Source organism: Mustela nigripes, chromosome 13 (genome assembly GCF_022355385.1).
Source record: "Mustela nigripes isolate SB6536 chromosome 13, MUSNIG.SB6536, whole genome shotgun sequence".
NCBI lineage: Eukaryota > Metazoa > Chordata > Mammalia > Carnivora > Mustelidae > Mustela > Mustela nigripes.
The window spans coordinates 129641418-129666062 of NC_081569.1; the positions used below are offsets into that span (position 1 = coordinate 129641418).

Below are 24645 nucleotides of genomic sequence, written 5' to 3' on the forward strand. Positions count from 1 at the left end.
AGGTGGTGGCTTCTTTTTCCCTTCCCCATGGGAAAGGGGGTTAGGAGGGGCATAGAGAAAAGTCATTAAGGGGTCCAAAGAGTACATCTCACTTGACATGGGGCCAAGGATTTTGAAATCTCAACAGATACCAATCAGATCATTCACAGCACGAGAAATACTTCCAAGAGAGATTTTGTGAGACCAAGGGCCTTAAAGAGAATTGTTCCTTCCCTCCTCACACCCCCACAACATGTTAAAATTGCCTTAAGATGATAGGTTTGAGGAACCTTCTATGGACGTGCCTCCTGTGAGTTCTGTGATAAAGAATGCCAAACCCTAACCTGGGGCAGAGAAGACAATTCTAAGCCTTCCCTTCCCGGTCAAGACGGCCCCCGCTGCAGTTACCAGGGAAGGGAGGGCTAAAGGTGTGCTCTCCAGCTAGATTTTCAAACAGGAATGCACAGAACTGGTATTAAGTTTTGCAGTGATGATCCTAAGTATTCTCGTAACCCCCCGCTGCCCCCAAACCCTGTGTGGGGTTCCAAGCCAGCGCTTGCAGGAGTTACTCTATTCTGAGCTTTTTTTTTTTTTTTAAATTCCTGAATGTGATTTTGGTTCATTGTTCTTTGGTGCCAATTTACTCCAGCATGAAGGAACAGCCTCATAACCACAGGTTGGATTTCACGGTTCTACTCTGCTGTCTTTACTATCGGGTGGTTTAAGCTATTACACTAAAACATTATTTTTCACCGTGGAGCAGACAAACTGACTCTCAAAAAGGCAGTTTCAATTTTCCACTTGGAAAGAGCAGAGCTAACATTTTCCACTGATGGTTGAAGGATTATTCACAACACACAAGGTTTTATCTCTGGGTTGTACTGGCTACTTTAAATTCACAGGTTGTTTTCTGGGATTTCCATTGTGTTTTTATAATAAGCCTGGCACATAGTATGCTTCTTGTATGTGGAGAACTGAAAATTATGGGAGGGTCACCAATGAGTTGGACAAAGGATACAGCTTTCTCAGACTTTAAAGGTCTCTCTCTTGTGGGTGACAGATCCCTGTGGTCAAAGGCTACGGAAGGGCTGTGGATTCTTCTATAAGTGTTGACCTTACAAAGAGCATGAAGTTCCCTGTCCTTCCAATTCAAAAAGAAACACCTTGCTAGAATACTAAATCCTAGGCATGTTCAAATGACTGATAGCAAAAATTACTACACGGTTTGTTTCCACAACTTTATAAAACTTCAACTACTAGAGAATTAATGTTAAAATGGAGGATGGTACATTCTCAGAGAACCTACGACAAAGTGTTGACTTTCACGGGGCTAACCGGACCCCCTCAGAACAGAAAACAAAATGCCTTGTGATGCAAGGAAACAAGGGAAGAGAAAACACTTACAATCTTAACCTGTGAGTGCAAGTTTCAGTCTCACCCCACACAAGCTATGGGACAAGAGGCATATTACATCCCTGCTCTCGGTCTTTGTTACCTCAGCTACAAAATGGGATGACGATGCCTACGTCAAAGAGTTAATGCAATGGGAAAATCGCAGAGTTAAAGGGTTCTAAATTGCTGTTCTTTTTGAGGGCTTTGGACAGGGCCTGACATCTAATGAGCAACCAATTTCCATTTTTAGGATAAAATAAACCGATGCCCTCAACATGGTATGATGGATGTTGGCCCCAGATCAAAGATTTACATCACATTAAAGTAAGGGAAATCTGTAATGTATAGTGTGGAACAACTCTTTCACTGAAGAATATATTGCTTTTTACCCTAATTGGGGTGGGGGTTAGGAAGAGGAAGAAGAAAAAGAAGAAAAGAAAGAGGGCAAGTAAAAAGGTTCCAGCAATGGTGAGGATGTGGAAAAAGGGAAACCCTCCTATACTGTTGGTGGGAATGTAAGCTGGTGCAGCCACTCTGGAAAACAGCTTGGAGGTTCCTCAAAATGCTGAAAATAGAACTACCCTATAACCCAGCAATAGCACTACTGAGTATTTACCCTTAAGATACAAACGTAGTGATCCGAAGGGGCATGTGCACCTGAATGTTTTGAATGTTTATAGCAGCAATGTCCACAATAGCCAAACTATGGAAAGAACCTAGATGTCCATCCACAGATGACTGTATAAAGAAGATGTGGTATGTGTATATATATATATATATATATATATATATATATATATACATACATACATATATTCCTATATATATAGGAATACTATGCAGCCATCAAAAGAAATGAAATCTTGCCATTTGTGATGACGTGGATGGAACTAGAGGGTATCATGCTTAGCGAAATAAATCAATCAGAGAAAGACAACTCTCATATGATCTCCCTGATATGAGGAAGTGGATATGCAAAATGGGGGGTTTGGGGGGTAGGAGAAGAATAAATGAAACAAGATGGGATTGGGAGGGAGACGAACCATAAGTGACTCTTTTTTTTTTTTTTTTAAAGATTTTATTTATTTATTTGACAGAGAGAAATCACAAGTAGACGGAGAGGCAGGCAGAGAGAGAGAGAGAGGGAAGCAGGCTCCCTGCTGAGCAGAGAGCCCAATGCGGGACTCGATCCCAGGACCCCGAGATCATGACCTGAGCTGAAGGCAGCGGCTTAATCCACTGAGCCACCCAGGCGCCCCCATAAGTGACTCTTAATCTCACAAAACAAACTGAGGGTTGCTGGGGGGAGGGGGTTTGGGAGAAGAGGGGTGGGGTTATGGACATTGAGGAGGGTATGTGCTATGGTGAGTGCTGTGAAGTGTGTAAACCTGGCGATGCACAGACCTGTACCCCTGGGGATAAAAATATATTATATGTTTATTAAAATAAATAAATAAATAAATAGATAATAAAAAGAAAGAACCCAACAAAGAACACCAAAAAAAAAAAAAAAAGGTTCCAGCAAGAAGAGTCTCACCATCTGTTCATCCTCTTTGGCGGCCCAACTGGCACTGAACGTTTGACCTCCACTGTCTTTCATCAGGCGAATTTGAACATGCTGGAGATAGGCAGAGAATGCTATCCGGGCCTGCACTTTGCTATAGAAATCCAAAACAACATAGTGTTTGTTATGAAACAGAATGGTAAGCCTACCAAATATGTACTAGCTTCACTCGAAGTGGACTGTGACAATCGTCCTGTTAGGATGGCTGAGACAAATGAAGCCCATCATGCAATCATATGACTATAAAGATTCCTTCTAGAGTATATGAGATTTTTTTTTCTATTAAAGAATCCTATTTAGTTTCTCTATTATTAATGTGGGAGGGAAAAAAAATCAAAGAAGAATAGGAAATCAGGTTTCCTACTCTTTTACCTTATCTCTGAACTTTTTAACAACTTCCTTGGGGGAAATGGACAGGAAAATACTGAATCTTCACAAGAACATAGAGGCCCTTATATATTCATCAGTTGGGGCAAAAGTATGCTTTTGTTATGGCAACTAATATTTCTCGTGTGCAAAGGCCTCCAATGCAGGAAATAGATAAATCCTACAAAGGAACTTTTGAGACCAAATTTTTAAGGTCACGCTTTTCTCAACTACAAGACAGGAATGGCTGAAGCCCAGAACAAATGAGTGAGGTCCAACAGAGCTTGGCAGAGATGAACTGACAGGCTAGGACAGGCCCAGATGTTCAGTGGGAAAAAGAAATCTTTACATATGGTAATGAGCACCTCAGCGACATCGCTGAAAAATCCAGCAAATTTCTGCTTGTTGGTCTAGGTTGGAAATAAGGAAATCTGTTCAAGCTATGGCTTAGAAGGCAGAAATACCAGAGACGCACTGATGATTTTCACTTCAGCTGCTAATTGTAGCAGATCTGTTTTCCTTCAGGACAGATTTTGGTTACTTCAGCTGATCGGCCTTCTGACGCTACAGCCAAAATTACATCAGCGAAGATTAGGGCCCAACACAAACTCTGTTTACAGTCCTCACACATGCAATCACTGAATGCTTTCTACTCACTGCTCCTCCACAGTTAGGATGAAGGACTTACCCAGAGGGAAGTGGACAGCATAAGAAGATCTAGGTCTAACTGCTATGTTCGTGGCAGAGGGACTGAAAGGGAGGGGAATCAGGATGAGAAGTAGATTTGCTCTAGAGAGTTTGATACAGAAGATCTTCAGAGCATAAAATATAAGGCAGGCTACATCTTTTTTACTAATGGGGAGAGTTTATGGGAGTACAATATGATTTTGAAGAAACAAATTTAAATTTTCAAATGTTTCTCAACAAGGCAACACTTACACTCTTGTTCACCTGGAGACCACATGCCACTTTCCCCTCAACCATTCCCATAAGACTTCTCTCCACAAGATTATTTTCATGACAAAACAAGTGAAAAAGATTCTGAATTTTGGTCCACAAATTCACTTGCTATCAAATGAGGTAGAAATGGCATGTTTCAGTGATTTTATTAACTATTCCTCTAACACTAAAACATAAAGGTCTTTCGGATAAGGGAATTATCACTTGGAGGTTGAGATTTCAACCATTATTTTGTTGCAAATCATTGCCACAAATCAAATGAACAAGTACTGTATTTTTCATTTCTATAAACCTTCTTGAAACGACCTGGGTTTGTTCATTCTGGGACTGGCCCTAAGGTACTGTAGACATTGGTCAGCTAGTCATATGCAACAAACCCAAAAAGATGAAAGAATGAAAACTAGAATGATTTATATCAAAGAAACCCCTATTTTTTTTTTTTTAAATTAGGCTTCTATGGATTCTCAGTATAAAAATTACACAACTAAAGGCTAGGGCCGAGAGTCTCAAATCCTTGCCATGACCTCCCTGAGACCCCTCAGTAGCCACAGAGATGCCCCACAGAATGATGGGTAGCTCGAGGCAGCAGAGTCTGAAAACCACTGATCTGCCTTCACACACCAGGCAACTGAAACAGTTTACTCACTGAAAGTCAGATCCCTGAGATTTATGAAGAAATAATTTATTTCTACAACAGCTAAGTAGAATGTTATTGCTGGAAAGGGCCTTAGAATATAGTCCAGTGGTTTTCAAATGTTCTATTTCAACTCAGTGGAATCTTTTTTCCCCTCCAGAAAGCACAGTTTGAAAAACATTTGTTTAACCCCATACCTTGGCCTAAAGGAAAAGGAAACTGAGGCGTGGAGAAGCTCTCTAAGTAGCCCATGATCACACAGTCCGTCAGTGAGCCCTAAAAAGTGAGAATCCAGGTCTTCGGACAGTTTGGTGTGGTATCCACTGAACAAAACTACTGCTATTCTCCATGGACACTGTTCCAAACCTTAACTTCATCTCCCCACTTCCCTGAAACCCAAAGTTACCCACCAGCCTTGCAATATAAGAACTGACCTCTAACTTATAAAGGCCAAAATGCATGAATACTTAACCTTCCTTCCTGCTTAACTTCTATTGCATTCATCCCAGTGCTTTCTTTCCGACTTAGAGTAAGAGATACCCCTCCAGTGGCCTCTTTCCACCTTCCTTTAGGGCCCTTCTTAGCAATATATCCATTTCTACATCTCTAATCCTCATTTTTTTAAACAATTTTATTTATTATTTATTTGTTTGTTTGTTTGCTTAGAGAGCATGACCCAGGGGAAGGTGGAGGGGGAGAGAGAACCTCAAGCAGAGTGTGCTCTGAGCGGGGAGCCCGATAGAGGGCTTGATCTCACGACCTTGAGATCATGGCCTGAGCCAAAATCAAAAGTCAGATGCTTAACTGACTGAGCCACCCAGGTGCCCCTAATGCTCCTTCCATCAAACCCTTCTTCCCCTAGTCTATAAATACACTCCAGAATCCCCATCTTAAAAAAACAAAAAAAACCACACCATAATCCTTTTCTCTACGCTTGCTTTCGCTGATGTGTTCTCAACTCCCTTTCACTGCCAAATCCTCTGAAAAAGTTGGCTTGCACCTGCTTTCTTATTTCTACAACTCACAATTTCTCACAACTCACAAGTTGGCCCGGGGTCAGAAATGCAGGAGTCTCTCCTCACTCTGCGTGCTCTCTCGGGCTGTCTGAGGCACACTACAGCTTCGAACTCTCATTCTGGAGCTTCTACCACACTCCCTCCTCCTAGGCCTGGTGCCTACCTCCCTTAGCTGCTGGTTCCTATCTTCTTACTATTAAACACTGGTCTTCCCCAAGGCTCAACGCTCCTCCTTTTCTCCTGTCTATGCTTCTGGACTAAAGTGAATCGGACAAGCTCACCCACTCTAACGTTCCCAACTGCCCAGTTCTGTTCAACTCTGACCTTCAAAGCTGTATCTTCACCTATCCACTGAACCACTTCATCCCAGAGCCCTTCCGTCTCACTGTGTCCCAAATGAAACACACTTCTGTCCTGAAACCAACTCCTATGCTCCTTATACTGACTGACTGCAAATTTCACTCGGTCCATCCCATTCTCTCCATTCCAGTAGCCATGGCTCTGGTCAAGGCCTCATCTTCTGGCTCTGGACTACTGTGACAGCTGCTAACTCACCTTCCTGGTTTTCATTCTCCTCTTATCAATCACTGACCCACAGTGCACCCAGAATTTACCTTCTAAATCAAGATCTGACCATATCATTCGTCGGCTTAAAAATTAGCCATCTAGAAAATATAGTCCCAGCTCCTCTTGGAGCACTTTATAATAAAATGACATCCATTTTTTCGGTCTTATCTCTCACTGCACTCTTCTCTCCACATAACTATATAGCCTAGCACAATTTCTGCACAAAGCAGGTGCTCAATAAACCGCTGTTGAGGGGCTAAATGACTTGACCAAACCATCGCATCTCTCTGCCTTTCTTTCCCCTACGGGTACTCCAACACACAGCTGCCACCTCCCAGCCCTCCTGGCATCCCTGCTCAGCAGCTACAGCCTGGTTCAAATATTGCCACCTCCCTAATGTCCCTCTTGCCTTCCTAGAAAGGACTAGTCACTCCTTTCTCTGTGTCCTAAGAGCACTTTGTCCATATTGGGGCCCCTGCCCAGTGAGTACCCCTACATTAAACCATGAGCCACTTGAACTCTGCACTTATAGTGACTGACATTCAAACCAACAAACATTTGTTGGGCCCGTGAGACATGGGTTTTGGATCATAGCTCTATATCTTGGACAAGCAACTTCTCTAGGGCTCAGTTTCCTTAACAGTAACAATAATAATAAAATCACAGTCATTATCTCCCAGGGATGCTGTAAGAAAAGGAAAATGGCTGCAAAGCCACCAACACGGTACCTAGTACACAATGCAAGTTATCGGTTTTATTATCATAATTATTAAAGGTACATACCTAAGATTGCCATTATCTTGTAGAACCTGCATCAGGTTAAATTTAGGCTCTGGCTCCTGAGTCTCCATTTTGCAGCACTGTTCACCTTTATTATTCCATTCAGAAACTTTCATGGCATTTTCTTTGGGCGGATTTTCTACCATAACAGTCAATGAGGGGGTGTATTTGGCTTGATTTTCTCCAAGGGACCCTGTGGATTCCTCCTGGGAAGCCTCCTGCTCTTCGTCTTCATTGTCTAATGCGACTTCTTCCTCCTCGTCACTCTCTGTCTCGGTTTTAACATTCATTTCGGCCGGCTGAGTGATCACTAAATGCGGAGAATCACTAATGTTGCTGAGAAAAGGATTCAATTTTCCTCTCTCCCAATACCTTCCTTCCGTCTTTTTAGTAAAAACCCATCTCTAGGTCAGACCACAAAAGAGGCACAAAACGAACAGCATACACATCCCTCTCCAGCCTTTCGCACTCTCGAAATCCAACTGCATTAGAGCTCAGGTGTCTCAGGAGAATAGCAATGGCTCTCTTACAACTTCAGGCAAATATCTACGTAATCTCAACAGTGTGCTAGAGGTTTCTAGAAGGGCACCTTTTATGGAGGTACACAGAGCGGGGGAATATCTTTCTATCCTACATTTACTCGTTATCTTTCTCTTTCACCGACCTGGCAGGTCTGTGAGGACAAGGGACCTATCTTTTTTATTCATTGATGAAGCCCTAGTGACTAACGTGCCGGATACAGGTGCTCAACAAAGGGGTGGGGGCGGAGAGGAGAGAAAGGGTCAGTGACAAATAGACCTACAAATGAGATTATCTGGGAAAGAAATTCCTCCTGGTCTGTTCATGGTTAAAATATTTATACCATTCAGCAATGTCAAGGGGTGACCTAGATTTAATACCTCATCATAAAAAAGCAGATAATGATGCTCAGGATTCCATTAAACTTAAACTAAAGCATTTCTTCATATTTTTATACCTCAAGTATTTCTAGAGTACCAGCTAGTTATATGATGCTGAAGTAAGAGCAAAAGCCAAAAACATGTATGCTTTAGTTATTCTTCAGTACAAATATCACAGAATGGAAGGTTTAAAAACTTACAATCCTTCTGAAATTAAGTTTTGGAGAAAAAGACTATACAAAAAAATTAAGCAGATGTGATCAGGAAGGTTCTTATTCATTGAGTCTTACTTAAGAAGCTGATTAACTCAGAACGGCAAGACCCGGTCAGTGGAGTTTGGCGTAAGCTCACCAGCAGGTACCTGGGTATCTTGGCCTCATGGCCCTCAATCTGCCGCTGCGTCGCCGACGTTTTCGCACCTCCAAAGACAGGAGCTTCCGCTCATAGAGGGCAGCGTGCAGTTTGGCCTTTGAATTCATACTCTCTACCTTCAGTTCCGGGGTTCCGTCAGCAGCTAGTCTATGGGAAAAAACCAGACGGTAGCTACAGTCTTCAGAGAGTTCTCTCCTTTATTCCAAGGCTAAGCTTGACAGAATTCTGTAACGACGACAGGACAGATATGGTACCTCTAGTGAATCCTACAAGGTTTGGCAGATAAATGGGAAAACTGGAATCTGCAGGAAAACTTCACTAATGGCCTATCTGAATTTGTCAAACAAAAATATACCTGAAGACAGTGTTTAAGTGTTTTTAAGTATTCGGTCATACTGGCTGACTATTTACGTCAGGGCCCATAAGAGTGCTACCCAAAACCTTACACGGAGGACTGGGCAACACTGGCAACACTTTAATTCTTAAGCTGGGTGGTGGCTAGAGGTGTTTGTTTTATTGTTATTCGTTATAATTTACTCAGACTTATACAAATATTCTTCTAATGTATACAGTACTTAATAAATACAGATTTAGCAGAGGTTGAGACTAGGGGAGGGACAGCTGATACCTGTGAATATGGTAGCACAGAGCTAAGACTTATGGGGGAAGTGTCCTAGGAAAGTTACCAAGGCCCAGAGACACACCAAGTCTCAAGCATTCCAACAAGAGGAACTCCTTTCTTAGGGTCTACTTAGTTAAGAGGGATGGGGTGGGGGAAGTGATAGGGCATCTCCAGATATTGAGTACAGGTCAGGAGTTAAGAGTCAGAGGCACAAACAAGGAAAGGTAGCGATGTTGGACAAAGCCAAGTTCAATCACGCTGTGAATGGGAAGTGGGCTGGGAAGGGGATGGCAGCAGCTACATTAGGCATTAAAGTAAGATAAATCGTAGGTTAGGGAAGTAACTGGTATCAGGCCCAGTTCAAACAAGGACTGGGCAAAGCACCATGCAGGCAGAGGTAACCAGGTCAGCAGAGAGAGAGGGATCTTGGTCATTGGGTCAGGAAAGAAGTATCCATATCAGTGTCTGAAAGCAGGCAGCTGACTGTATACTCAGAACTCAAGATCTAACTGGTTGGCTATGAATTCTCTCAGAGAACTGAACTCCCTAGAATTCAAAGTGTATTCCCTTTGAGGTCAAGGAATCATCATCTTTTCTCTGGGAGTTTTCAATCTCTGATAATGATGGAAAGGCTGTGTCTTTTGATCTATGTAGGACTTTTAGGGATTTCTGAGTGGATTAACTGGACAGTGAGTCTTCTAGAAACTTTCTCTCTAGAGCAGGTAACTGAGCCAAGAATAGGGATGGTCCTGACACACTGGGGCAGAAACCAGAAGCAAATTAATAAAAATACTCCAAACCTAGCTTACCATCGTCCCAAAAAATGAACACTGTACTCCCCACCACCACCACCACCACACACACACACACACACACACACACACACACACACACGGTTGTGAAAATAGATATTTAGCCAACTAAATAATAAAGAAAATGAAACAAATCTAACATTTTAAAGTAACAATTGTGAGTTTCTAAGAAACCATGAGCAGAGCAATAAATTCAAATAGTACAAGGGTTGGAGGTAGGGAATGATGGAGAAAGTGTGATAAACACTTCTGATAAACACAATTAGGGTTCTATGAGGGTAAGGACCATGCTTGTCTTGTCCACCACTGGGTTAGAGATGCCCATGAGACTGCCCAGCCCACAGATGGCATATCATTAATATTTAATATTTTTGAATAAACAATTGAATTCTGTATAAATAAGCTGCACTACCTTTTAGCTACATCTACCGCATTTTATTTTTCCAACTTTTTATTATGAAAATATTTATACAAACAAAAGTTTTAAGAATAGGACAGCAGACATCCATGTACCAACAGCCTAGTTTCTGCCATGAATATATTGCTACATTTCTTTCAGCACATATAGCCAACCGTCCTTTCTTCTATTCAACCATCAATCCATCCAATTTTTAAAGCATTTCAAAGTTATACACAGAAGTCAGTGCAATTTACTCCTAAAATTTTAACACGCACATCATTAAGTCACCAGAGTTCAGTATTTGTTTTACAGGGCTTTTGGTGTTTTGGTGCTTTTGTTTTTTGCTTTTGTTTTGTTTTTTGGTGAGCTAAACACGACATACAGTGAAATTCCCAAATAAATGCCCATTAATAAGTTTTGACAAATGCCTAGAACTATATAACCTGAACTCTGATAATACTACCCCCTCAGAAAGTTCTCGGGCCTCTTCCTAGACAATCCCTCCCCCTCACACTCTTAAAGGAGACCACTGTCTTACATTTTTTCATCATATTTTCATTGGGTTTGCCTGTTCCAGAACTTCATACAAATGGAATTATTCAGTGAGAACTCTTATGTGTAGGTCTCCTTTCATTCTGCATGTTTTTGAGGTTCATCTGTGTTGTGTGTATCCATATTTATGCCTTTTTATTGTGCAGGATTAGTCCACTCTGTGAATAATCCACAGTTTACCCACTTTCTGGTTGTTGGAGCCCCTAGGTTGTTTCCAGTTTGGGAATATTATGAATAAAGCTGCTAGGAAGAATTTTGTACCAAGTCGTTCTGTGGTTATTTTTTTCATTCCTTCTGGGTAAAGATCTCAGCATGGCGCTTTCTAGGCTAACAAACTGGCAGGCTCCTTCTCAAGTGCTTGTACAAGGTTATGCTGCCAACGACAACTTATCAGACTCCCATCAGCTCCCCACCCTCACCATCTGATGCTCCGCAACCACCCCCACAGCTTTCCTGAGCTGTAAATGACAAATAAAATCGTAAGGCATTTAAAGCGTGCAACATGATGACAGAATTTTAGCCACTCTGCGGGATGTTTAGGGGTATTTCACGATTTTAATTTGCAACTCTCTGGTATCTAATGTTAAGCACATGTTCACGACCGTATTGGCTACTCACACACCTTCTTTTGGTAGTGTCTATTCAAATGTTTCATCCATTTGTAAAAGGGTTGATTAATTGTCTAATTCTTTAGCAGGAGGAGCTCATTCTGTTTCCTAGATTCCGGTCCTTTGTTTGATGAGTATCTGCACTCAGTCTAGGGCTTGCCTAGTCACTTTCCTCACAGTATGTGATGATAAGCAAAAGATTTTTATTTTGAGGAAATCTAGCTTATCATTTTTTTCCTTTTTGGGTATTGCTTTCTGTGTCATGTCTAAAAACTTTGGCCAAGCCCAAAATCACAAAGATATTTTCCTCAAGAAGTTTTATAGTAATAGCTTTTATGTTTATGACTATGAATCATCTCTGATTTTTCTGGGAGATAGGGGTTGAGGTTCATTTTTAAGAGCACGATATCCAGTTCCAGCTCTATTTGTTAAAAAAGAGTTTCCTTTCGGGGCGCCTTGGTGGCTCAGTCAGCTGATCCTCCAACTCTTGATTCTGGCTCAGGTCACGATCTCAGGGTCGTGAGATTGAGCCCCGTGTTGGGCTCCATGCTGAGGGGTTGAGCCTGGTTAAGATTTTCTCTCTCTCCCTCTGCTCCTCCCCTGCCCCACTCTCTCTCTCTCTCTCTAAAAATAAATAAATAAACAACAACAAAAAAAACACCCCAAAAGCAAAACAAAACAAAACAAAGAAAACAATGACATTTCTCCTATTATGATAGCCTGAATAAAATCGTCTCTTTAAAAAAAGTTTCCAATGGTGAGTGCTGTGAATTGTGTGAGACTAATGAATCACAGACCTGTACCCCTGAAACAATGCATTATATGTTAATAAAAAAAGTTTCCTTTCCTCATTGGACTTTGGGCCCTTTAATGAACTCAAATGACTATATAAATATAGGATTATTTCTGGACTCTTGATTCTGTTCCACTGATTGGCTTGCCACAGTTTTGCTTACTATAGCATTACAGTATTTCTTTCAGTCAGTTACCCTAAGTCTTTTTCAAGATTACTTTGGATATTCAAGATTACTTTTGGATATTCCTTTGGATATCCTTGTATTTTCACATTAAAAAAAATTCTTTTAAGTCATTTTCTGCTGGTGATGAAAAAAATATAGTCAATTTCTAAAAAAAAAAAAAAATCTACTGGAATAGATTAGAATAAAATAGAATAGACTAGGATTGTACCAGATCTTTAGATCAATTTGGAGAGAATGAACTTTTTTTTGGTGATATTGAGTCTTCTAATCCATGCACATCACTTATCTCCCCACTTATTTAGGGCTTCTTTCAGTAATATTTAGTAAGCTTTTACTGTATAAGTATTGAACAGAGTTTATAAAATTTATCCCTAAGAATTTCATATTTTCAAATGCTATCATAAACAAAATTTTAAATTTTTATTTACTGCTATTATGTTAAAATGCCATCGATTTTAGTATATTGGCCATGTATCTTCGCTAAGTGCACTTAGCTGTTCTTGTAGTTATTCTGTGGAGGCTTTAGGATTTCATATTAACCAGATCATGTCATCTAAGACTAAAGACATTTGATTTCTTCCTTTCCAATCTCTATGCCCTTTCTCCCCTACTCTCCACCCCTTGCTTTATTGTACAGGCTTGGCACGACTTCCAGGATAAAGTGCTTACAAATTCCAGAAGTGGACATCTTGCAATACTACTAATATAGAAGGACGCCTTCAATATTTTGCCATTAAGTGTGATATTAGCAATAGATTTTTCACACAAGGCCTTTAAGAAATTCCCTTCTACTCCTGACTTGCTAAGGGTTTTTCTCATAAATGTGAATTACATTGGTGCTTTTATTGCATCTAATAAAATGATCAACTAATTCTTCTCCTTCATACATGGTGAATAATACTAATTTTCAAATGCTAAACTAACTTTGTACTAGTAGGAAAAACCTCACTTGGTCATGTGTATTACCCTATTTTATACTGGTGGATTTAATTTGCTAAAAATCTTTGAAGAAACTTTGTGTCATGTCATATCTATGTCGTGCCTGTAATATTCTTCTTTTTAAAAATGTCTTGATAAAGACAAGGTTTTGATGTCATAGTTAATGCGGACATCATAAATGAATTGCGAAGGGTCCCTTTCTATATTTTTGAAAGAGTTCATGTAAGATTGGTGCTGTTCTTCCTCAAATGCTTGAAAGAAATTACCAGTGAAACTACTGGGCCTGGGATTTTCTTTGTTGCAAGGTTTTTTTTATTATGAATTCAATATTCTGAATAGATATTGGGCTATTCAAAATTTCTATTTTACCTTGTGTCAGTTTTGCTAAGTGTTCCCTCCCAAGGAATTCAGCCATTTCATCTGGGTCATCAAAGTTGTAGAATAAGGTTGTTAATAATATTCCCTTAACATCCTTTTTATGTCTGTAGGGTCTGTAAATAAATTTTCCTCTTTCCTATCTGATACTGGTAATTAGTGTTCTCTTTTTTCATTGGACCAATTTATGTAAGAGTTCATCAATTCTGCTATCTTATCAGTGAACAATTTTAGATTTTACTGGTATTATTTATTGTCTTTTATTTAATTGATTCTTACCCTTTATTATTTCCTTTCTTCTACTTAAGCTGGGCTACCCTTCTTTATCTGGTTTCATAAAATGAAACATTAGATCAGTTATGTAGGCCTCTGTTTTCTAATATAAGCATTTAAAAAGCTATAAAGTTCTCCCAAAACACTCCTTTAGTGCATCCTAAACATTTTGTTATATTTTTATTATTAATCAATTTAAAATACTTTCCAATTTCCCTCATTTCTTCCTTGATCCATGGATTATTTTGAAATGTGTGAATTTCCAAATATTTGGAGATTTTTCTGTTGTTACTGCTTTCTAATTCCAGTATGGTCAAAGACCATGCAGTTTATGATTTTATTTTCTAAATGTATTAAGATGTATTTCATGTAACAGTACATGGTCTGCCATACGTCAGCCATATGCCAGCTTTCCTCTGCTTCTATCTCTATGCCACCAAAAAACTCCTGAAGGTAATATAAAATGAATGTCAAAAACAAAGAAAGGCCAGAACCCACTGACTTTTAAGTAGTCTTATTAAGATCTTTTTCTTTTGTTTCGTTTTTATCTAATTGCCAAATTCATAGTAATATACTCCAGGAAGCATTTTCTTTGACTAAAAACTGGAGGAAACTTATAAATTTACTGTGGCTTTCATTTGGAAGTTACAAACTTGACTTTCCCCAGTTTTCCCTTCTTTAAACAAAATATGTTATCCTTCTTTAAACAAAAATTAGATTTATGCTTCAAGGGGTTTCGATGAGAAACCAGGTTTATCTTCATTAATCCTTAAATGTAAAACTAAATGCTAGATACAGGATGTCTCTTTCTCCTTGTGGCCATTTTGATTTCTAAAGAGGCACAGCACAAAGGGGATGTATGTAAGATCTCAAGCTAGGGGGGTTGTATGCTTAGGTTTAAGAGTTGTTGGGGGTCTGGTCTTTGGTTGGACAAGGCCACCCCAGCCCTTCTCTGAGACCCTTCTCTGCCCCACCAGAGTGAAGAGTCACAGGTGTTCCGCATACTTTCAGTTCTGTGGCAAACTGGGAACAGTTCTGCTCAGTTCCACAGGGCACTGAATTACTTGTCCCAAGTATATCAAGGCCAACCATAACCATGTATCTGACTCTAACATGACTCTAACACAGTTCTGAAATCTCAGTTATACTTTGGTGCCTTTCACACCGCCAAATGATACACCCATAGTTATAAAAAAATAAATAAATCCCAAACTTCTTTTGTAAAAAGTTGCCTTGGAATAGTGTTTGAATAGAAACTTTTTTTATGTTACTATTCTTGCTGAGCCAAACCAAAAACGGTTACATAAAATATCACACTTAGCCCCTGCATGGTCACACGTTGTGCGCATGGAAAGAATCTCTCAACTTTTAAAAATCAGTTACCGTGTTCTTCCTGTCAATAAGCTTCTTCTTGGGTTTCCCCTACAGAAGTAGAAAGGACAACTGGGTTAGAGGAGTGGCCAGATATTCTGACTTCACACGTGCACACACACTCATACTCCTGGATAACATAGAATTATGCCAGGGAAGGCCTCTTTGGGGAGAAACAGAGAGATGTATCGAGAAAAAAAAGAGAGTCCCATAAGCATGGGGGAAGAGCAATAAAAAACAAAAGGGAAAGGACAAATGGATTCTAGCAAAGTAGCATAACAATTACATGCATTTGTACCTTTAGCTACAAATCAAACCCATTCTTCACAACCACCATGCGAAAAAGATTACTATTACTTTTGTTTATTAAAAAAGGGGGGGGTAGGGAAAGATTATTTTGTGACGTGCCCAAGACTGGAGGCTTAGTGGGTTCAAATGGGAACCCAGAGGTTAGGTCTCAGACTCCAGTGCTCTTCTTTAGGCTTTCACCGAATTGTTTTATGTATTAGTAAAGGAAAACAATCTCAATCCTCATAGGGTTCAAAAAGGGTGCTCAGGAGAAATCGATTTTTCACAATTAAAAAAACAAAACCCTTTTAAAAAGAGATGCTCTCCATAGTGTCTGAACTAGGATTGGGCTCTCACTCTAGGATGTGAATGACATTTATGTTGAAATTAGCTTTTATTTTTAAAACATTCTTTCCTTATTTAATTTCCTTTCATTTAACATACACACACTCTCTTTTTTAAGTTCCTCAGTTTTACTTGTATCCATTTGTGAATGTGTATTTTTAGCTCAGTACAACTTTATCACTGTGTAGATTCACGGAGATATCACCCCAGATTCACTGAACAATCCCGTGGCCATAGGATCCCTTGTGTCAGTCATCCTTTTAAAACCACACACCTCTTACCTAACTCCTGGGTTCTTTTAATCCGTTCTTCATCTTAAAGCTTTATCATTTCAAATTTATCATTTAAAAATTTCGAAAACGTTATGGAAGGAGAGCAATGCAATGTCAAGATTTTCTATTTACAGAAAATCAAGTGAAAAGTAGGTCTTCAAAATGTTTAGTCTTTCCCTTCCCGTGTCTTCTTTTCGTGGCAATGTCTCCTTATCATCAGAAAGGCTCAAGATGATTTTAACTTTCTCATCAGATAATGGTTTGTTTCAATAATATGCAGTCATGGTTTCACTTTACAATCACCTCGGCTTCTAGAAGTACCAATACTTCAGCCTGGAGGTGGGGCCAGAGCATCAACAGGGTTTACAAAATCTGCAGGTGTTACTAATATGCAGCCAGGGTAAAGCTGCCATCAAACTGTAAGACAGCTCTAAGATACTGTTTGCCAGGCAGGGTGGCAGGTGCGGGATGAGAGGGAGGGGGTACGTAAGAAAGACGAACAATTAGGAAGATTATTTCCCTAAGATATAATTAGGGAATTAGTTTGAAAGTAATTCTGACAATGATACAAGGGGATTTTCAAGAGGAAAAATAGCAGTTCAGACTGAAGAGAAACAAACTTACTGGAAGATGTTAGGGCTTGCAACAAATAGGATTTCATTTCTCCAGTGCATGTTTGTGTGCCTGTGCCTACCAGGTGGTACGCTCTAGAAACTGACAAGGACAAAGATGAAGGTAACAAAGTACTACTCTCCAAAGCCAACTTAGAAAGTAGACAGGCTAGTAAGTAAACAAGCAATTATACGGCAGTGTGGCAATCTGATCACACTGAGGGACTGGAAGGGCTGCAGAACTTCCTCCTAGCCTGGGTGAGAGGATGAAAGAGGCAGCTAGGAGAACTTAGGGATGGACTGAAGGCCATTCCATGGGACAGCAGGGTGTGAGGAGGAGGCATGAAAGAGTCAGCTGACACGGAGAGATCAGCCATCGGTGGATGTGAAAAAGTAGACATTAGGCTAAAATCAATCCTCCAACTGAAATTTAGCATGTCTTTCATACACATGTGGGAAACCATCTGCAGCAGTTTTCATATGATTTTATTACCAAACCACCCCCGACAAAACCAACACATCTTTTTTCACATTACTTTAGATATGTTGGTATCTCAAAATATTGCAACATGTATCATACTTTTGAAATTATGGTGATTATCAGACCCACTGGTGATCTTGTTTATTGAATCACTAATAAAGAAGCAACATATATTACTACCTCTGAAATCTCTTCATTGTTATGCTCCCCCTAGGAGAATGCTATCTCATTCTGGTGATGGTTCCCAAATGGAAAGGTTTACTTCCCTCTCCCTCAACGGGAAGCCCAAGGCTGGAAAGACTGAGCCTCAAACACAGAGTCCATGTCAGTCGAGACTGATACAACACTCTCTCTAAAATAAATGAGTACATTTAAAAAAATAAAGAAATTAAAGAAATATGTATTTGGTCTTCATTCCCATCTCTGGCACAGTGTACCTAAAACCTCTGGAACTTCCTAAGCAGTAAGCACCATAAAGGTGCCTTTGGTTATGCCAATGAGGTGACTTTGGGAATGCCCTAGATCACCATCAGGATGTGGGCTGGCCACCAGAGGAACCAACCATGTGATCAAAGGGCTGGAACTTCCAGCTGACCTCTAGGAAGGGGAGAGGGCCTGGAAATGGGGCACTCAATCACCAACGGACAATGATTCAATCAGTCATGCCTATGTAATGATGCTTTCATAAAAATGCAAAAGGACAGCATCCAGGCTGGGGCACACATGGAGATCTGAAACCTACCAGACCTGGAGAGGGCATGGAAGCTCTGTACCCTTTCCCCATATCTCGCCCTCAGTGTCTCTTCCCTCTGGCCATTCCTGAATTATATCCTTTTATAACAAACCAGTGATCTAGTAAGCAAACGTTCCTTGGAGTTTTGTGAGCCATTCTAGCAAATTAATCAAATGGAAGGAAGGAGAGACTTGTAGGAACCTCCAGTTTTTAGCTGGTTGGTCAGGAGTACAGGTAACAATCTGGACTTGCAACTCGTGCCTGAATTAAAGGTCCAGGCCCAGGTTGTTCAAAACCCCAATCTGTGGCCAGTTAGTTGGCAGTACAGGTGACAACCTGGCCTTGCTAACAGGCATCCAAAGTTGGAGGAAGTGGGAATGACACAGTCTTGTAGGCCTGAACCCTTAAACTGCACAATCTGATGCTAATCTCTGGGCAGACAGTGCCAGAACTGAGTTGAATTCTCAGATGCAAACAGGTGGGCAAGTGCTTGGTGCTGTGGGGAAACCCGCACAATGAAATGGTACCAGAAGCATTTTAATATTATAGACATGAACTCTAAAATCTAGCCAGAAATCAAAAGTAGTTCTTGGATATTAAAATGACACTTGCTGGGGCGCCTGGGTGGCTCAGTGGGTTAAGCCTCTGCCTTTGGCTCAGGTCATGATCTCAGGGTCCTGGAATCAAGCCCCGTATTGGGCTCTCTGCTCGGCAGGGAGCCTGCTTCCCTTTCTCTCTCTGCCTGCTTCTCTGCCTACTTATGATATCTCTCTCTCTGTCAAATAAATAAATAAAATCTTTCCAAAAAATAAATAAATAAAATAAAATGGCACTTGTCAAAGTTAAAAAGGTAAACTGAGCAACCTTCGCCTGTCTGGTACTGAATAACAAAATAGATCGGGCTGCAGATCAATTTAAAATTTTAGAAGAAAATGTTTAAGAAATAAAGCTAAGAAACAATGAGATCAAAAGAATGAGAAAAAAGTAAAAACAAAACAAAACATGGAACATATAGCAAAAGATTCAAAATTCATCTAACAGAAGTTCTCAAGTAGAGGAAAAAGAGAGGTCAAGGGGAGTATTTCCACAGATGGAAGACTTAAATCTTCAGACTCAAGAGACTCACCCGCTGCAAAACCAAACTAATGAAAAGTACTACACTAGATAAAACATACCTTGGTAAAACACCTGAACCCTTATATATAAAGGAGCCTTATAAAAGTTTCTACGATAGTGGGGGAGGAGAGAGAAACGTTAGAGAGAACGGAGTTTCTAGTCTTCTAAGTGAATCTGAAGGTCTCTTTCATTAGAAGCTAAGCAGTATAATTATCCCATCAATCGTAATAACCACAAATTTAAGGGGAGAAATGGCAAAGTGCACATATTTCCTGATAATACATCATGAAATTGTAAGAAATGACTGAAATCTGGGTATCTGTTTTAAGCATCCTGCGAAAAAGTACATACACCCTGAATATAATGTAAATTTCTCTAAATAACTGAGGTTTCTTATTTTGATAGTCAATTACTAAACTGTACTGCAAGACAATTATGTCTTAGGGATAATAAAAGTATGTGGGACTAAGGAGTGCCTGATTGTTGTGCTATTTGAATTCCAATTTCCATTTTTCATCATTCTACCCTAATATCCCTTGTATTGAAATTATAAGTTGTCATTTTTTACAACTCCTGGTGTATTTATTTTGTGAATTACTGCCTGCTCTACCTTTCTTAATCTGATTATTCTAATCTCTTCTGGTCTAGAAAAACACATGATCATGTCTGTTAAAATTGTGTCTGAGGGGGGTGCCTGGGTTGCTCAGTGGGTTAAAGCCTCTGCCTTCAGCTCAGGTCATGATCCTGGGATCCTGGGATTGAGCCCCACATCGGGCTCTATGCTCCGCAGGGAGCCTGCTTCCTCCTCTCTCTCTGCCTGCCTCTCTGCCTACTTATGATCTCTGTCTGTAAAATAAATAAATAAAATCTTTAAAAAAAAAATTGTGTCTAGGGGCGCCTGGGTGGCTCAGTGGGTAAAGCCTCTGCCTTCGGCTCAGGTCATGATCCCGGGGTCCTGGGATCAAGCCCTGCATTGGGCTCTCTGCTCAGCGGGGAGCCTGCTTCCTCCTCTCTCTCTCTGCCTACTTGTGATCTCTCTGTGTCAAATAAATAAATAAAAAAAAAATTGTGTCTAACGTGACGTGTGTCTAATGTAAAAAGACACAGAGTACAGGTCTTCCTTTAAGAAGAATAAAGTTTAGGGCATTTGTTAAGATTGTTTAAAGATAGTTATGGTTTAATTTGTGGCCTCTAGAAACAGTATATGGTGATAAGAGTTAATGAATTCTGGAACAATAGGTATGATACTGTGTTTTCTCTAAGGCCCTTTGTAGCAGAGATTTTACGAAAGCCTTTTTTTTAAATAAAGCATCTTTCCTTCTTTTCTATGTGCCTTCTCCTTATCACATGATCTAATGATCTTAAAAGATTAGCAAATTTACAAGATCAGCAAATCCCCACCTGTCCTGGAAGAGACGCGTTGCCAGCATATAGTTCATGGAGGTCTTGTGTTCCAGGTAGGACCTGAAAGACAAAGAACGAAACTGGCTATTTCTTAAGTTTGACTGAAGGAAAGAAACATGGAAATAAAGCCATGAATCAAGCACAGAAGGGATAGGTTACTTATATACGGTTTCTAAATAAATGTACGGATCTCTACAGTGGTAAAGGAAGAGAAAGTTGCTTAAATTAAAATTATAAAATACCAGAGGAGCAGAAGATACAATAAAATGAAAAGGATAAATGGAGGAGCTGATTTAGAAAGTAAAAAGAAAAAATGATGGGATTTCTTGGATTAATAAAAAGTGACATCCTACATTCAGAAAATAAAACTGTAAGGCAAAAACAAAGCCACCACCAAAAATCATATATAAGAGAGAGGGCAAATGAAGCTGGGAATAGGGAGATGCATAAAGGGTGTGAAAGTGTGACAGAACATGGTTTCAATCATTATTTCTCAAGAACTTTCCAGTGGCTCCTTGTCGCTTACTGTACGTGGCATACTCTTTTGTCTTCCAAGCTTTCAAAAGTTGGATAAGCTACACCACCAGTATCTTCATGCTTTCTTCAGACATTTCCTCAACATTGATCCTGCCGTACAGTCAGACAAGCTCCCTTAAACTCCTCTCGCACCACACTTCCCAGTGATCCTTTCGCCTTGGTCTAGACACCTCCTCAAACCCTCTCCAATAATCTACAATCTACCCTTCAAAAAGCACCTCACGTCCAGTCTGCTGCACAAAGCCTCCCTGACAGGACTGCTCTGAGACTAGAGAAGTGACCTTGTCTGAACTACCTTAGCTTTTCCCATATGCCCAAGGAGGGACCTGTCATATACACTGTCTCATAGAGGAAATGTTTTCTTCTCAGAAAGCAGCATGATATAGCGGGAAAAAAGTCAGATCCAGAGTCAGAATACCTGAATCAAGTCCCCTGTGTGATCATGGAACAGTCACGTGACCTTATGGAGCCTTACTTTCTGTATCATTAAATTGGAATAATGATATGCATGAAATACATTATAATGATGAAAATCCATACAAATGAACTCTTTTTTATTATATGAATAAATAACTTCTCCTTAATCCCACTGTTAACTCTCAAAGGGCAGGGGTGCCATCTAATATTGGTTTTATACTCCAAAGCAGCAAGCACAGTGCTAGATACCTGGTGGATACTCAATGAATATACATTAGTAAAAAGGCATATTTGTTAGTAGATAAATACATCGTCCCCACCCTACATGACAGCAGTTCAATTAGTTTAATATTCTTGGCCCAACTCTGCCACTTTCTTCAGAGACCCAGGAGAGGTGGAGTGACTTAACCAGACTGGTAATTTAAGAAGAATAAACAAAAATGCATCAATGAGCAAGTCCCATTTTTCTCTTGGGAGATAATTTCCCCTTAGGAGGTACATATCCTCTACTGGTCCTATAAGGTCAGGTGCTTCTCCCATACAGCTCAGTCTAACCTTGCCTACAAATGGGCATGCAAATCTGCCCATATCAGAAGTTCAACTTTTTGCTGAACACAAAAAGTGTGATTGCTTGTAGACAGATAATAATCAAATCTCCCAGCCTAGACTTTATAAGTAAAGAAGGAGATATTTTGGTCTCCATCTCTCTTAGTCTTTGTCCTTGGTCCACTGGTTCAGAATCAAACCAGTATAATCAAACAGAGTTTGATTTGATCAAACTCTGTTTGATTATACTGACTCTGTTAAGAGACCACAACACTACCTGTAATTGGTTCCTTAGAAAAGGCATGCAAGTTAAGGTCCTGCCTCTTGAAATACTCAAGAGTAGAGGTTTCCACTTTCATTAATTAAAAAATGTTTTCTAGGAACTGTAAATATTTAAATTCTTCAAAAACATATCAAAAGAAAACCCAAGCAGTATCTTTTGTTGTGCTCCTAGGTCTTTCTAAGGTATAATTACATTGATAGAATATTTTGTAAGATGAAAGGAAGATTTCTCTATGAACAGCTGGGTTTTCAAAACAAAACAAACACAAAATGGGTACCTTTTATTCTACCTTTTATTCTTCTAAGTTCTAGCTCTATACTTAGAACCACTAATACCCCAATTAGATTAAAAGCCAATCACCAGAGGAAGAGAAATATGTTAACTATAAATCGATTCTCAACCTTATTGTTATAAAAGAAAAAGCATCACAAGGGACTCTGAGTCTTTGGGTGAACACAAATCTGCTTAGTCATAGGGTAATTTTGTCCACAGGCTGGGCAACGAGCAAGTGACAAGGTAAAGAATATTAAAGAGAGTATAAGCTGAGTACTTTCCAGAATTCATCCAGAGCTACACACTGATTGGTTCCTATCAGCCAGAATGAAGAAATTTCATTGAATTGGGTTAAATGGGCTCATTTAACAGACATCTCCAAAGAGTCTTTAATAGTAAAACTTTCCTAGATCTAAACAAAAAGCTACCCTAAACAAACCACAGAAATGGTTTTAAATGAACTGAGTAATGTACAGAATTGCTGAATCACTACATTATACACCTGAAACTATATTACACTGTATGTTAATTATACCTAAATTTTTAAAAAAATGTTTTAAAATGAGCCTGGAAAAGATTAAACTGATCTTTAAGTAACTTAACTATCAGGCCAAAAAACCTTCAGAAGTATTTAAAGAAGGCAATAAAACCAATTCAACAATACATTTATAATGTCCAACATCCAACTTTTAAACATATTGTACATGTAAAGAAAAAATGGGAATATAAGGAAAATCAGTCAATAGAAACAGATTCAGAAATGACAGAGAGTAACAAAGATTTAAAAACAGCTACCATAAATATTATAATATATGCACAAAATCTAAAAAATCATGAAAATAATGGGAAAAAACAAAAAGAAGATATAAAGAGAAACAGTGGATTCTAAAGTTGAAAAATAAAGTAACTGAAATGAACATTTCATTGGATGGAATTAATAGAAGATTTGAGGTTGCAGACAAAAAGATGAATGAATTTAGAAACAGAGAAACAGAAAACCATCCAAAGTAAAGAAAAAGAATCTTAAAAAAATGAGCAAGGCTAGACTTGTAGTGTAGTATCAGCCAACTGAAATCAGAATCAGCCAATCATGAAATCTGAGTCCCAAAAGGAGAGCACAAGAAAACAGAAAATATATATATATATATATTTGAAGATATAATGGCTAAAAATTTTCCAAATTTGATGAAAATGATAACTCCACGGACCAAGAAGCTCAACAAATCCAAGTAGAAGAAACATGAAGAAAATGACACCAAGGCATATATATCGTAATCAAATGAGTTGAAAATGGGTCATAAAGAAATAAACTTAAAAGCAGGCTGAGGAGAAAAAAAAGGCACATTCTGCACAGAAAAAAATAAAATAAAATAAAGTAAAATAAGAATTACCACATGCTTCTTGCCAGAAAAATGCAAGCCAAAAGATAATGGAACATTTTTCAAGTGCTAGGAATAAAGGAATATCCAGAATATATAAAGAGTTCTCACAACTTAGTTATAAGAAAACAAATAACCTCACTTAAAAATGGGTAAAATATTTGATTGACAGAGACATACAAACAGCAAATAAGCACATGAAAAGACACTCAACATTAGTCATTACAGAAATGCTATTAAACCTATGTGCTATCACTACACACCTCCTAAGGAGTTAAAATTAAATCAACCATACCAACTGTTGGTAAGAATGTGGAAGAAGTAGAATGCTCATACACTTATTATGGGAATATAAAATGGTACAACCACTCTTGAAAACTATGTGGCCATTTCTTAAAAATTTAAACATATACAATAATATGATCCAGTCATTCCACAAATAGGTATCTACCCAAGAGAAGTGAAAGTACATGTCATATAAAAATTTGTATATAAACAT

The 24645-nt window shown here is 39.2% G+C and overlaps 1 protein-coding gene across 18 annotated transcripts in view; it reads right to left on the reverse strand.

Annotated features, from left to right (window-relative positions):
• The window catches only part of TTLL5 (tubulin tyrosine ligase like 5), a 281253-nt gene that overhangs the window by 175845 nt on the left and 80763 nt on the right, over nt 1–24645 (reverse strand). For 15 of the 18 annotated variants that reach the window (XR_009399190.1, XR_009399191.1, XR_009399192.1 and 12 more), the window contains 5 exons: nt 20709–20771; nt 15474–15512; nt 8519–8676; nt 7262–7568; nt 2909–3029 (listed from right to left, as the gene is read on the reverse strand). Coding sequence is in view for 15 of the 18 variants with exons in the window: in XM_059373692.1 (XP_059229675.1) it covers nt 2909–3029; nt 7262–7568; nt 8519–8676; nt 15474–15512; nt 20709–20771 (688 nt within the window). In the remaining 3 variants the exon portion in view is untranslated. The remainder of the gene's footprint in view (nt 1–2908; nt 3030–7261; nt 7569–8518; nt 8677–15473; nt 15513–20708; nt 20772–24645) is intronic. The other 3 variants (XM_059373695.1, XM_059373690.1, XM_059373699.1) reach the window with 1 other exon arrangement.